A 15,453-nucleotide genomic window follows, 5' to 3' on the forward strand; every position below is an offset into this window, starting at 1 on the left:
TAAGTTGGTGTTTGGGAAGGCATGTCACCTGCCAGTGGAACTTGAACATAAAGCGTGGTGGGCACTGAAACAGCTAAACTTAGACATGGAAGTTGCGGGCACGTCAAGAGTCACTAAATTGCATGAGCTCAAGGAGTTCAGATATCTTGCTTTTGAGAGCACAAAATTGTACAAGGAGAGAATGAAGAGGCTGCACAACTAGAACATTGTTGAGAGAAATTTCAAACCCGGGGACATGGTATTGCTATACAACTCAAGACTACGTCTGTTCCCAGGTAAACTTAAGTCACGATGGTCTCGACCATTTCGAGTAGTTGAAGTTTTCCCGTCAGGAGTTGTTGAGATTGCCACAGAAAATGACTCTTGTACATTCAGAGTCAATGGTCAGAGATTGAAACCATATGTGGGCATGAGCGAGAAAAAGAAACTGCCTGACCTGCACCTGACTGAACCACACAGGTCGAGCGAGCCTTAAATGCGCTTATCATACGTCGTGTCGCGACGTTAAATCAGGCGCTGCGTGGGAGGCAACCTACAAAATTGTTGTAAGTGTAACATAATTATATATATATAAAAAAAATAGACAACTGCCCAGACCGCAGTTCCACCGCGACCGCGGTCAAACAGCGGTCAGATACCCCCTCTGAACCTTGTTCACCGCGTTTCCACCGCGACCGCGGTAGAACCGCGGTGGGAACCCCCCTCTAAACTTCATCTACCGTGGTTCGATCGCGACCGCGACAGACCCCGTCGGGCCCAGGTATGCAGAATTGTTTTTATTCATTTATTTCTTTTTATTCCCCCCTCCCCCTTTCTAATTCCCCAAACCCTTTACCCACCCCAAAATAATTATTCTCCCTCCCTATTCAGATATAAACCTTCCCAAATCCTCTCTTCTCTTTCTCTCTCAGATCCCTTTCTCACTCCCAAAAACCTCCATTGTCATCTTCTCCACACCTCCTCTCACCACTACCCACCCCTTCCACCCTTCAACAAGTAAGTGTTATCTTCTTTTTGATTCTATTTATTCTTCTAATTAGTGTAAATTTGGTCTAAACTAATTTAGTTAAACCCTAGGTAGGAATAATGTAGATTTTCTTTCAATTTTTGCTTCTTCTCTATTTTTATTGTTGTATTTGCTTCTTATGGATTTGTTTGGTGCTAAAATGGTTGGGTCTTTCTTATACTTCGATTGTGGGAGTTGTTTAGATGATTTGGAGTCCTAGAAATAATTTTTGCGGTGTAGTTTGGTGGCAGGCCCTTTTTGGCCGAAAATTTGGGGCTTGTGGTGCTTTTTGAGGTATTTTGTGCCTACCCTAAGTTGTGGTGGTGTTGTATGCCAGAATTTGTAAGAAAGTTGTGGGGCCATTGTGGAGGTTGTAACCTTAAACACCTCACTAGTTGGGGGTTTGGCATAGTGTATGAATAAAATAAATGGGGGATATTATTTGGTGCCTTCGAGTGGTAAAGTTTGAGTAACCATCCGGCTGGCACATGTAGGATATATTTGATGGTTCTCTTGTATTCTTTGCAGGTCATATGGCTCGTAAGAAGCAAAAGCGATCGGCAGGCATGTCCTAACAACCTACATATGATGCTTCAAGATTCGAATCAGAATTGGCAGAGGACGACTTTCATGCCAAGGCCTCAAAGAGATTCATCCCTGAGATTCCGATTGATAGGGCAGCCCTCCGTGTAGAACAGGAGGAGATGTATGAGGAAATCCGGCGGAGGGAAATGGAGTTCTTATTTGATGAACCTGAAACGGTGAACAGGATGCTTGTAAGAGAATTCTACACGAACTGCCCAGCACATACATTGCGAGAGGTGACTGTGCAGGGCACATGGGTAGATGCCTCAGTTGAAACTATTCGACAGGTGTTGCGGCTACCCCGGTTTACTGGTGACGTCGACTATTACCAGGAGTCACTTGGGATATTATGACTGCTGCACTCTGCGCTGGGGGGTAACCAATCTGGATACGTGACCATATCACCCTGAACTCCAATTCATTCACCCATTTGGCTAAGTGTTGGCTCACTGTCATTTGCAGCTTGTTCTTGCCCTCAGGCAACACGACTGACGTGAACTTCCAAAGAGCCCTTTTGACGTGGTGTTTCATCACAAAGAAAGATTTTGATGCGGCAAGACTTATTGGTGATGAAATGATCATACGGTCCCCGCTGAGGTCAAAGGGATTCTACTTCCCCTCCCTGGTGACTACATTGTGTCTGTTGAAGAATGTCCCCACCAATCCTGCTGATGTAGAGTTGCCCTCTAAAGCAGCTTTCAAAGCTTCGAGCATCAGAGTGGGCAGGGGTGCACGCACCACCATTCAGATCGATGATGAGGATGATGATCTGGTTACCATGGCACCATTCAGGAGATCCTATGACAGTGCTGGACCCTCTCGGCCCCCATGCTGGGGCTGGCTTATCCAGATCACAGTCCTCCCATCCTATGTTGCGTACGATGGAGGGAGAGGTCGCAGATCTTGGCACCTCGGTGGAGGTCCTACATACACGTATGGATGCCATGTCTCAGCGGCAGGCCAGGTCTAAGAGCCGGTTTATGTCCTGGTTCCGTGCTTTGGGGAGAGCTTGCCATGTGGACCCCAGCACCATCTCCGACTCTGATTGAGGCTCAGGGAAGTCTTCTTACCCTTCTACTCGTTATTTTTGATATGACATGGGGACATGCCATAATTTTTATGTGTGGGGTGGGAGACTTGCTCGGGTAATGTATTGTAGTGTATATAGACATGGTGTAGGTTGTAGTAATTGATTGGTGTTATTGTGTATAATTGACTGTATTCACATTAGAAGTAACTGACTTGGCCCAACGACGGACACTTGTCGACGGGTCTCTTGAGGGTCAAAGTCTTAAAAAAAATATAGAGGACTCTTCCTGAGGATGGACCACTTGGACAGTACTCTTGAGGGAAGTAGTCCATGTAGTTTCTTTATTTTATTTTATTTTTTAGGTAGTGTACTAATTCTCCCTTGGTTTTTCTTTTAACCACGGTTCTTTTCCAAGGGCTTTTCTTGAACCGGGTTAGGTAGATTTTCGTTTGTAGTTTTAGGACCAAAATGGGTGAAGGATATAATGCAACCCTTGATGTACACACCTGAGAATAACAAAAAACAAACATGAGGGTGCGACGTCTAGGCTCGTTTGTAAACTCGTAAATCTATGCCTTAATTTTGCACATCCTGTCTTGCTTGAACGCTCGTATGAGTGTGTTGATAAACTGATTCGGAATGAGTTACATGCCAAGTGTGTGTGAGCTATTACTTGTATTCTGTGCTTGCATGTGATACCTAGAACTTGCCCTGTGTGTTTGCAAAGCGAAATAGAAGCTGCTTGGTTTTAGAGATGATTGAGGCATTTCTTTGTGTAGCCTGTATATTTGTGAATCCACCGGTATATATTGCCATAGTTAACCCCTTTTGAGCCTGAAGCCTGTTCTTTGATAACCCTATAATGACCTATATCCCTGTGTTTGAATAGTTTGACTGTTTGAACCTGTACCTCCTAGAAGCACTTGAATTAATAAATAACATACAAAAGTCAAAGTGTGAGGTGGTAAGGAAGTAGGAAAAAGGGGAATCAGGAAAGAAATACTTGAATGGTGCAATGGATTTGTAAAAGAAAAAAAATCAGAAAAAAAAGTCAAGAAAAATGAAGAAAACAAAACAGTTGCACCTAAAGAAAAGTGGGGGATCACCTATGAACTAAAAGGTGGAAGAACGAGTGGGCTGAGCATGGAAATTGAAATAAAAGGAGGTGTATATTAAAAGTGCTTAGGGAGGTTAGTCACTATATCCAAATATATCCTACCCGTCCCTTAGCTTATATTACAACCAAATAAAGACCTCTTGATCTTTGACTGAATAGCTCGATTAGTAGAGTACTACACTAGGGGCAAGCTTATGATGTGTCTGTGTGGCATGTGAATGTTCTTTGCTGAGAGTGAGTGAATTCTTCCTATCCTTGGTTCCTTGTTGCTTGAATTTTATGTGCGTGGAACTTCTCTCAGAATTATGATGTTAGGGCATGTGACTCAGGAAGAAAAAGTGAGTTTTCACCTCTGTTAGAGTAACTAGAGTTAGCATGAGTGTGTCATGGTGTTAGAGTCTTCATCTGAGGCGTGACTGTTGCACTGCTTAGGTTGTTCCTTCATAATGGCGGTTGTGGCATAAAAAAAATTGGGTAATGCATCAAACGATTAGGCCTAGAAGTGTGGTTTAACTTGCTCGAGGACGAGCAAAGGTTTAAGTGTGGGGTGTTGATAATAGGTGAATTTAACTATAATTAGGCCCTAAATAACCACCTTCTTGTATAGTTTGGATGATAAAAGTGATAACTAAATGCTCTTGTTAGTACTTTTCATGCTTTGCAGGTTATATATGACCAGAGAAGGCTATGGAGTGCTTTTGGGATCAAATATGGAGAAAAAGAGTCCGTTCGTAAAATTCAGTCAAGTAAACTACGCGAAACAGCTCAAGTCAGAACTGAAGGAGGACTGTCGTGGTTTCACCGCGACCGCGGCAGAACCGCTGTAGAAGAGGGCTGCAGACAACGTGAGAATCAGAGAGCGTGTTTGGCCGCGGTTTGACCGCGACCGCGGCAGAACCACAGGAGAGGCGGAGAACTTCAGGGACTAAAGTGCAAAATACGGGATTTTTAGCCCAAAACCCTATTTTATACACTAGACTTCGCCTAAGAGAGGCATGTATTGATTTGGAGAGTTTTTTGGCAAGGAAAAACAATTGTGAGAGATCACCCAAAACATCTTTCTTCTTTTCTTTGATTTTTCTTGCAAGTTTTATGATGAATATTGTTTTAGTTTGTTTACCCATAGTTATGAGTAGCTAAATCCTTTGTCTAAGGTTTTGATGGAACCTATTGGGGGATGAACTTCTTGTTTATGTGAATACAAATTGCTAGTCTCAATCTTTATTTGTTCAACTTTGTGCATGTTGTAGTTAATTGACAGGATCCTCAATTAGCTGTGCCTATTTAGTGTGCATAACTCGGGAGAGAGTGCATATTTAGGTTATTGTTGAACAACACCACTCCCAAAGTATAAGAGGGATCTATAACTGCGGGTTTAAAGGCGGGATTAGGGATAACGAAGCCTTGAGTGCAATCTAAAGTGAACCGTGTTAATTAGAGCTAGCTAGTGTATCTCGGGAGAGTGCATTGAGTATATTACTGTGATTACTCGGGAGAGATTTACGGTAAGATGAGCGTTCATGATTGATAGAGAGGTGTTGATCAATTTGTATGAAGCATAAACAGAAGAGATTCCATCAATAGGGGAGGTCATTACCTTAGCGTTTTCTCATTATTGTTTACAACCTTAGCATCCTTAGTTTACAGCTATTTATTTACTTGCAATTTTAGTTATTAAAGACACCATCAACTGTGATTCAAACGTTTGGGGAAATTGGTTCTCAAGAGTTTAGTGGGTCTAAATATAGTGATTGATAGGTTAACTCTTTGTGGATTCGACTCTGGGCAGAATACTCAGGTTATATTTGCAACGTCCGCATTGTTCTTTTTATAAGGCATATTTGGGAGTGATCACCGGGTCTCGACCCTGCAAGCACTCTCGATCTCCAACATGTAAGTCTAAAAACAACAAGGAGAAGAGAGTCGATAAGAGCCAAAGTAAAAAAAAAACAAAGGAGAGAAACTTACCCTCAAGCCTAATGCGGCCATACCTTGCGATAGTTTGGCATTGCTAACTTCCTGAAGAGACCCGCTTTCTGCGGCAGAGCATAGAAGGTCAAACTGCGGCACAAAATCTATCGTATCTTGCAGAAGGTTGAGATCCGACGGGATTTCGAGTATTAGGGAAGGACCTCCCGCTCTTACCACAGTTCGGGTAAATCACTCCTCGAACATACTCACATCGTCAGGATCGAGGTCAGATTCAGACTCGTAATCGTCCACCATGATGCTTTCCCCCCCTCTTTGACCGAAGAAGAAGTGCGGTTCGGTCGGGATGACGAAGAGCCGCCCAAGATAGTAACTGCAATCCCGGACTCCGTCTATCCACTACATCAGCTTGTTGACCGCTCACAACACGCGACGTCTCCATAACAGGGCTGACATTATCTCTGATTTCTATCACTGTCGGGGTAAGGGTGCCCCTCGGAGAAGTATCGGTCGGGAAAACCTCTTCCAACACCACCCTTTGTTTATTCGGTGGGGCCTCATTACTACTTACACAAGAAGATTGGTCGACTGGACAGGCTGCAGGGGTCGGAACCTCCGACTGAGTAATCTCCAAATGTGCAGCTTCGGCCACAGGTGCAGGCTGAGTAGTTCTTGATACAGGACGGGCAGCAACCCTTGGCGTAGGACTAATAGAAGGTGGTTGACGCAATGCAAGTGGAGGAGCCCTCGTCCTTCGGACCCTCCCTGTCAGCAAAGAAAGACGGTCATATAACGACAAAATCAAACTATAAGGCAAAGAACAAAGAACTGCAATGGGCCGACTCACCGGTGAGAGGCTTACGCCTATATCTCTCATAGAAGAGCGCCCACTCGCGAACCCCCACTGTATGGGGAAGAATGGCATTTACCCACTCACGGATGTCGTCAACTGGCGTGGGAGGCAATCTCTCTGCTGTGAAAGCGAAAACAAGTCATTAGCAATGCCACCTACAGAAGAACGGTCGACGACCGCCTCGAGAGGAATCACAAAATAAACAAAGGAAAACTTACGTGCGAAGTTCCACGTCTCAAGGAACCCCGCCGAGTTCTCCACAAGGTGCTCTATCCGCACATAAAAATAGTTTTCCCAGAAGCGGTGATTAGCCTTATCATCCATCTTCACCATCAAACTCTTGGTTCTTCGATGACGTATGTGGATCATCGTGCCTCGAATAAATTGAGGGACAAAAATATTAAGCATATGCCCCAAAGTGATCCCTCGACCGGCGAGCTCCACGTACTTGAGAAGCATGAGGAAGAGCTTGTACGCGTACGTTGAAAGCTGAACGGGGCACACTTCGTAAAAACGACAGAAGTCCACCACTAGAGAGGGGAGATGAAGCATATATCTGACAACAAAAGGATACGCGTAAAATGCATAGTATCCGGGGCGGTGCAAGTGCACAATGTCTGTTCCCGTCGCCGACACCATTTCGATATGGTTTGGAATTCCCCACTTGGTCTTGAGCGCAGTAATTGTCGCTTTATCCATGGTAGAAGGGACAAGTTCTGGTTCTTCTCCGGCGGGGCTATTAAAATCAGTCCATAATTTCCCCGGGCGGGGTAGTATCTCAGCCATTATCGGAACTCCCTCATCTTCCGTCACCTTCACTCCCTCTCTAAGAGGGGGTACTTCATTTTCTGGCACCGTATCTTCGACGAACTTGTCGGTCTGGGAAGAAGTACCAACCATTTGACTAACTTCATCGAAATAAACAAGAGTGATGAAGGAAAAGAGAAATGGTCACATCAAATTCAGACGAAAGTAGAAGTATAAAATCGGAAGTATGAAATGTTGAAGAGGGCGGAAGTTTGCAAAATTCCTCAGGTAAACCGAAAAGTGTAACAATCGAATGATAGGTTCCCCTATTTATAGGAACATGAATGTCCTAAGCGGGAAACCCAAGAGCCGCTAATCAAAAAATTGAAAGGGCACGGGAAACGATACGGTGCCTGGGAAACGTGCACCATAATGATGCATAATGGGTATCCATGATATCTCGAATCGATGCAACGATTAAGCTCTGAACTGACATAACAGTCCGATGATACCACTGAAGCGTCACGTCGCCGCCTCGATTTAAGGACCTCGTTCAATGCTAACGTTCAAATTTCTCCTAATTATTGAATCGATAGAGTCTGCCTGTTGTGGACAGAGGAACTAACTCTATGGGTCAAAATCTGATCATAGGATGATTGTTCTTAAAGTGAACGACAAGGGGTCGCCCAAGCCGTAATCATGCCCATGAGGTATGATAGCAAAGAGCATCTCAGTCACTGTCGGGGTCAAATCGTCGGAAAGCTTACATCGCAGAACAAGCGTAATGTTTGAGCGAGTGATGAAGGGTACAATAAGAAAGTACGCCGGTCAAAGATCATTGGATAAAAGGAAAATTGCTAATATATATAGGGGAGCTGAGCCTAGAGAAAGGGGGGTGATTCTTGATAGCCATCATGATAGAGTCAACAAGGGGAATCTTTTCATCACCCATAATTTCTTCTCTTCTTCTTCCTTACTTCCATGATCATGGTGCAAATCTGTCTTAGATGTAAGTCTATCATTCATATTCGATGTACAATAATTATATTAAGAAATATTACACATTCTTATTTTTCTTCGATTTTCGTATTCATCATATTTGGATCTAGAATTAATTATATTTGGCTAAGATTTACCTTCTATATCTCTGATAATTAGTTTGACAAAAGGGTTTAATAATTTTTGGTCAAACAACAACCATTTGTCATCATCATTCTTGCTACCAAAAGGGTATGTGCTCTCTCCCGAATAATTTCTACTATCCCGACCAGTAATTTCTTGCATTGGAGCATCAAAACTTACACAACCTGGTAAACATGCTTGGTGATGTGGAGCATTTTCTAAGGTCTGTGAAGTCAAACAAATGAAAAGTGCTTAGGATAAGTTTCTAAAAATAAACTAATTTTGAAAAGTATTTTTTTCTTTCTAAAATGCTTTTTTCAAAACTACTTTTAGTAAGAAGCGGTTTGTATTTAGTTAATTAATTTGAAAATCACTTTTGAACAACAATTAGTATCTAGCCAAATACTTCAACTTTAGAAAGAAGTACTTTTTTGAAAGAAAAAGAAAATGCTTTTGGCTTTGGAGAATTTTGGTTATACAAGCTATAGTTCCAAGAGAGTTTTTTTTTTTTTTTTTTTGACATGTATCTACTATGTTCTTAACTTTAAGAATTGCACAATAGCGTACTTTTTTGGTTCCAAGAATATACTTGTTTTTTTATAAATAAATCTCCACCAGGCAGGGTACCTGAATGGCTTCTAACCTGATACAATCAGGAGTAAAATATGGACGTGCAGGGGTGTGTTTGGTACGAAGGAAAACATTTTCCGTCATACCAAACACACCCTAAGAGTCAAAAATTCTAGTATCATCTTAGGATTTAAATGACATCCTAAAATGATAATACAGGATGAAGTGTTAATAAAATGAAGCATCCTTATCATGCTAACAATCAAAAATTCCATGGCTAACTTTTTGTTGGACATCGAAGCATGAAAAGATTACAAAATTCCTTTAGCTGGCAGCTATTCAAATGAGTTCCAATAAATAGCCCCAGTAATTTATTTGAACCGATAAACTATTTCTTTGTTTAGTTCAAGTCCTTTATTTTTTTTCTAGCTATGGCCAATTAAGACGTTTTTTTTTTGAGTATTTCTATCTCTGCAAATATAATCTACATGAAGAAATAACCACAAAACACTGTTGATCCCAAAAGAAAGTAAGAAAACAGAACCAAGAAAAAGAAAATACAAAGGCAAAGTGAAATCTCAGCTGGCTAGCATGCCCCTCTAGTTAGCCAAATATACCAAATAAGAGATATTAATAATTTCCAAGCACAACCTTCAAATGATTCAACCATTAACAAGAGAATGAACCAAAGCCAAATGCATAGACCTTTGCATAACAAGCCCCACTATTTAACAGATGGAAATGACATTTACATGACTGAAAATCACTAAATCGTCAATGAGGAAAAACAATTAGGTCATTGGTTTATCTACCCAATGGTACAACTGGATTACACAGAAAGAAAGCCAGTAGAACACTTTAGCAGATCATATGTGAAGCACAGGTATATCGTTGGTTCCATTTTGTGAATGAGTCTCCAATGTTCTAATGGCTCGTGCCATTTCTTTGTCAGCCTTGATTCTTACTTTTCTTTTCTCTACTTCTTCACCAAAACATATATTACCACTCGAGGACTGCAACAATCTGGATGCCACTGGTTTTGATCTACACGGCCAATAGTGAAATCCTCTGCAGCTGCTTGTAAGAAGTACTCAAGGATAGCATCTGCCACAAGAAAATCACATGATATATATCTATCTCCAGACCATCTGAGATTTAGTAATATCCAGAGTCTATACCGTTCCGGAGTTCTCCAGCTAAAATAACTGTTGTCTGAGTACCAGAGAGGTCGAGAAGTGTTGCTAACAAATCCATGACAGCTCCCTCACTATAAATCACGTCTGATCCAAGTACTGAAATACAAATATATTCAGAACATGAAACAGTAAACTAAAATCAAGGATATGCAAACTGGACAAGTGACCAGAGATCATTTACCTGGCCTTTGGAACATGAAAGAAGAGAAAGGGGGTGGAATGTGAGCTATCACGCTGAGTATGTGATATTTTTTAAATAACAGAGAAATCCCCTAGGGCTAGCTGGCTCGCAATTCGAAACTAAGTGGATAATGGATCAGTCCCTCTATCCTTCTCCACTTAAATACAGACTTTTATCCATGACAGGGTTCAAACTCGTCTGCTCAACCCACACATCATATGCTGCAGTCTTACCTCTGCACCAAACCCTGAGGGTCCCTAAAAAATCTTTTGGCATGTCAACGTAGAAAACATTGAGGTGGTGTCCCATGTTTTGCTATGGGTAGAGGGAGCGGTGAGAGGATGCAAAGCTGTAGGTAAGAACATCCATTTTCTTTGCAAGATTAGGTGGCAACAGTGTTTCATAAATAGGCAAAATTAATCAGGCCCAACAAATTCTAAAAAAAAAAAACATAGAGTATCAACAACCCATATACGCTCAGCAGCAATTTTGGACTGGTCTAAAACTGATAGCACGAACAACCTATATATACCTACTTGCTAACTCAGACCATTCTAAAGCTGATAGCAAAGTGCATAACAACCCATATACACCCACTGCAACTTTTCAAGTGAGGGAGAAATGAAATTAGGTTTTGATTCTGGTCGGACTTTGTAAGAAAGCTTCTTAAGAGCAGGAGCAAGGGTCAAAACAAACTGATTCATTTGTAGTTGTTATTTAGCCACTTGACATCCTTATCAATTTTTTTTTAGAAAAAGGAAAAAATAAAACAAAAGTAGCCAATTGACATATATCTCTTATTGAAGATGTAATTTTCTCCATATTTAGTCTATTGATTACATACATAGATCTACTCACCTCTGGTCAACGGACAAATTGATTTCAAAGGGGGGATGTTACCCATTTTGCCTTTCAGGATTGCTCTAATATATTAAAAGACTAAAGCTGGCAAATGTCTCCACTTAATAGAAGCCAGTCTTATACACAACAACTTCAAGTTCTACAAAACCTTCATTCGATAAGGCTTCTAATCTATAAATGAAAAAAGGATAATTGACAAGAATTCTGGAAAAATAATACTTCTGTGGTTAGACAGTTAAATAGTATATAACTAATTCTAGTTCACCTCCTCCACAAAGAAAAGATAATTATAAGAAAAGAAAATAACAATATAAAGCAATATGCGACAACATTGTGAAGGGAAACTAAACAACCGCAGATATAAGAATATGGTATTTGATTATGTATTGTGAAGAAAATGCTATAGGGAATGAGACCATCTCAGATTATTACCATAATCTGGCAAAGGATCCTTTATATCATGATCTAACTCATCTCCCCATGTGAGCTCATCCACTGTTGCAGAACCTCTTACATCTCCATACAAATTAGCCTCTACATTTTTCTTCAGTAGCCTCAGTCTATCCGGTAGGTCAGTGAGAATAACTTGACCACCCAAAAGAGCTGCAATGCAGCTGGAAACATTGTATGAGAGACTTAATAAGAGAATTGAACCATTTAACAACAGTATACTTATGCCATGTAAAGTGAGTGATTTAAACATTTAATTTCCACTACTAGCTACCAACATAAATTTGTGAGCAAGTACTTTACTTTGTGCACATGCCATGCCTTGTTTCTCATACACATTTCGGAGACAAGAAACTACAATAGGAACTAATCCAAACATTATTTTGTTGGAACGTGCAAGTGCATCGTTTCAAACTCTTGACTGCCATCCACTAGCTTAAACCAATAATGACTGGAAAATCATTTTGACGAATCAGATATCAACAACAACAACAACAACAAAAAACCCAGTGAAATCCCACAAGTGGAGTCTGGGAAGGATAGTGTATACGCCGACCTTACCCCTACCTTAGGGAGGTAGAGAGGCTGTTTTCAAAAGCCCCTCGGCTTGAGAGGATGCGAATCAAATATCAATGTCATAAAATATAAACAGCATTACCCAACTAATCCACAGCCAGAGCCCAACTCAACAACCTTCTTGCCTTGAAGATGAATTCTTCCTGATTCTACAGCGTGCTCCAAGAATTTCCCAAGGACCACTCCACTATCCCACATTACAGAACCAGTTACTCCAGGAGTACCCTGAAATACAAAATACAGCTTGGTCGTTAGAAATTTGATGTGTGTGTGTGTGTGTGAGAGAGAGAGAGAGAGAAAGAGAGAGAGAGAGAGAGCAACCGAAATAATGTCAATGCTTTACCAGTGCTAGGAGATCACATTGTTTCACAAGCATTTCAACTTTCAGCAGATAAACTAACAGCAGCTAACCTAAATTGCCTCTGGGTCATGTCATTGCCAAAGCTTATTAGTCATCTCATAAGTTACTATTCCAAGTGTCTAACTGACACAAACTTTAGCCAAGTCATCATAATTTTCAAGAGTAAAAGCAGAATATGCAGCTAAAGTTCATATACACTAGGACTAGGTGTTATTTTTTTATCACTATACAATAGGTGTGATTTACTATATATAAAACATCTCGAGCTACTGATTCTGATCTTGCCCTAATTCTGTTCGAGAGGTCCATGGTAGCAAGAAGTACAAGTCAGACATGTGGGAGGGGAGTGCAGGTTATTTGAAGTAATGAGGATTTGATCCGTTAGCAATTAACAATAATACCAGTATCTCCTTTGTCCTGTGTAAGGAAAGGACATGGGAAGAATACATACCTATAAGACAATGACCTTCAAAGGCAATGACAAGGAAAAAATAACGCTAACAGTGTTGGCTTAAAATTAACAGTAGGCTGAACTAGATGGATTGTAACAGCAGAATTAACTTACTAATGATTCCCAAATGAGTATCATAATGCGCCAGAAATGGGCTATGAAATTTTGGCATACGAAAATTACATGCTGCTGTTCTCAAAAAAAGGGCTATGAAATGAACTGCACTCCACCAATGGGTTTGTTTTTCTTTTGTCCTTTTATGGGCAGTTCACATATAAAACATGCGACCTATAGCCCAATAGTGATATCCGTTTCAGTAACAAAGTTAAGCTTATTTTAGGCACTATTTAACAGTAGGTCGCATGTTTAACCAGCGTAAGAAGCATGCGATCTACTTTTAAATTGAGCCTAGAGTAAACTAACTTTTTGACGGAAACGAGAATCAGTATTGGGCTACATGTCGCATTTTTTATAGGTGAACTGCCCTAAATGGGCAAAAAAAAGAGAAGAACCCATTAGTGGAGCGCAGTTCATTTCAGAGCCCATTTTGGGCGCAGACTCCAATTAATGTTCAGCAGGAGACCATACTCCTCTTTGTTCCTAAGCTTACTTCTTGAAAATGTTCTAGTTGTGATAATCATGTATTGAACCTTGAGAAAAAAGACCATGTCCTAAACTTGCTTAAGTTTCTCGAAGGTCAGATCACGCTATTTGTCGTTGGATGGTTGGCAGTTTGCTTTCACTGACTTTGCTGCACTTAAAATTGACTGCTAAATTTAGTTACTAGTTACTACTCATAAGATCTTCTGCCTGTTAAAAACCATGGAACTTGATCAATGATGATAACTTTCATGTGGTAATTTGCTTCTCGGGTATTAACTCTTTAGACTTAACTCATTATAAGAATGACAAAATCCATGTTTATCTGGCTCACTCTTTTCACTCATCTTCATGAAGTCCTTAAAAACTTGCCAATTGATAAGTCGATGTGGATTTGGGAATTCAGTCTAATTGGCTGATTATATACCCAAAACAACCAAATATTAACTCAAAACCCCCATAATCTACTAATCATAATTAACCCATTTACAACTTTGTAAGTATAGAAAAAGTTTCTCCCGACAATTTCATCAATTTCTCTCCATAAAGAATAAAAACTTACTTTATCTTCATTTGATAATTAAACAAACTACCAGAAAGAACCCCCCTCCCCAAAAAAAAAAAAAAAAAAGTACTCATTTTGACCTTAAGCGAGTTAAATCAAGAGTAATCCATTAAGAAATAAAGGAATAACTATCTAAAACAAGCCATAAATAATGGTGGAGCTATAAATCATGTATGAAAATTTAAAGTTAACTTGTTTCTACGTATAAAAAGGTACATTTTTTTCCGGAACAAATAAAAAAGGAAAGTGAATCACGTAATTTGGGACAGAGGGAGTGCACAAACCAGGTTAGAAGGGGACTGAAGAATGGAGAGAGAGCGGCCACAAGCGTCAATAGGGAGCTGGAGAGAAGTTTGACGGGCGAAGGCATTGGGCTTTGAAAACGTTGGCTGTTGAATTCCCCAAAGCAACATAATCTCCTCTGCTGGCTCTTCACTGTTCACCAATCTCACCTTCCCTCTGTACATTCCTAACTCTTCAACCATCCTCTCTTCCTCTTCCTCCTCGTATGAGTACTCTTTCTCCGCAGCTTTTCCGGCGAGGTTTGTTTCATCTCTTACGATGCCGTCGACGTTCATGGCTCAGTGCTCTCCGCGCTTGCGCTCCTGCGAGAGGGTTTAGAGTTTAGACCCTCTTCGGCACTTTTTGGGTTGGTCATTCGCAGAAGCGAGTGCACAAATAGCCATATTTAGGAAACTATTTAAGGAGTAGTCATAATTTATAATGTTTTAAAATTTAACAACAACAACAACAACAACACAGTATAATACTATTTCCAAATAGACCCCCGACATCCATCCCTCCAAGAACTTCTCACCTTGCTCTTGGGGAGACTCGAACTCACAACCTCTTGGTTGGAAGTGGAGGTTGCTTACCATCAGAGCAACCCCTATTGTCTTGTTTTAAAATTTAACCATTTTAGAATTAACTTTAAACCGGTAAGAATTATTTTTTTTATAAAGGCGCCTGGGGCCGCTGATTATTATTAAGCATTAAAAAGAAAGAGAGTTATTATAGTGTCGGACTGATCTTATCGGAACAGTCCCTAGTTTGTCTTTGCAGAAAGTAGAGAAAGCAAATAAAGGTGGTTCACTCCAGAAGTACTCGCCACACTCAGCATTAGCATGTGAGTTACAGTTGCTTCCAAGCTTCGCTAGTGTGTGCACCACTTGATTTCCTTCACGGTAGACATGCCTAACTTCCGATTGATCCAATGCTTCTAACAGGAACCTGCAATCATGGAGAAGATTAGC

The 15,453-nt window shown here is 40.7% G+C and overlaps 1 protein-coding gene across 2 annotated transcripts; it reads right to left on the minus strand.

Annotated features, from left to right (window-relative positions):
• Positions 1-9,573: 9,573 nt before the first annotated feature.
• Positions 9,574-14,886, minus strand: LOC107790915 (uncharacterized). 2 transcript variants are annotated; one of them, XM_016612887.2, is made up of 5 exons: positions 14,485-14,886; positions 12,306-12,448; positions 11,630-11,811; positions 10,138-10,251; positions 9,574-10,063 (listed from the first exon to the last, which is right to left on the minus strand). In XM_016612887.2, the coding sequence occupies exons 1-5, from the start codon at positions 14,776-14,778 to the stop codon at positions 9,936-9,938; spliced, it is 861 nt and encodes a 286-aa protein (XP_016468373.2). In that variant the 5' UTR covers positions 14,779-14,886; the 3' UTR covers positions 9,574-9,935. The 2 variants fall into 2 exon arrangements, 1 of the variants encoding a protein (XP_016468373.2); XR_012703780.1 differs by lacking the exon at positions 9,574-10,063 and adding an exon at positions 10,337-10,685.
• Between the last annotated feature and the right edge of the window lie 567 nt (positions 14,887-15,453).

This window comes from Nicotiana tabacum, chromosome 20 (genome assembly GCF_000715075.1).
Source record: "Nicotiana tabacum cultivar K326 chromosome 20, ASM71507v2, whole genome shotgun sequence".
NCBI classification, from domain to species: Eukaryota; Viridiplantae; Streptophyta; class Magnoliopsida; order Solanales; family Solanaceae; genus Nicotiana; species Nicotiana tabacum.

What these genes read in the sequence shown, in the direction of transcription:
- LOC107790915 (XM_016612887.2), bottom strand. Translation starts at nt 14,778, where the DNA reads ATGAACGTCGACGGCATCGTAAGAGATGAAACAAACCTCGCCGGAAAA. An exon ending in TCTGGCTGTGGATTAGTTGG is followed by an intron (nt 11,812 to 12,305) that starts GTAATGCTGTTT and finishes CAATGTTTCCAG; the next exon opens with CTGCATTGCAGCTCTTTTGG. An exon ending in AGCTGGAGAACTCCGGAACG is followed by an intron (nt 10,064 to 10,137) that starts GTATAGACTCTG and finishes TTCTTGTGGCAG; the next exon opens with ATGCTATCCTTGAGTACTTC.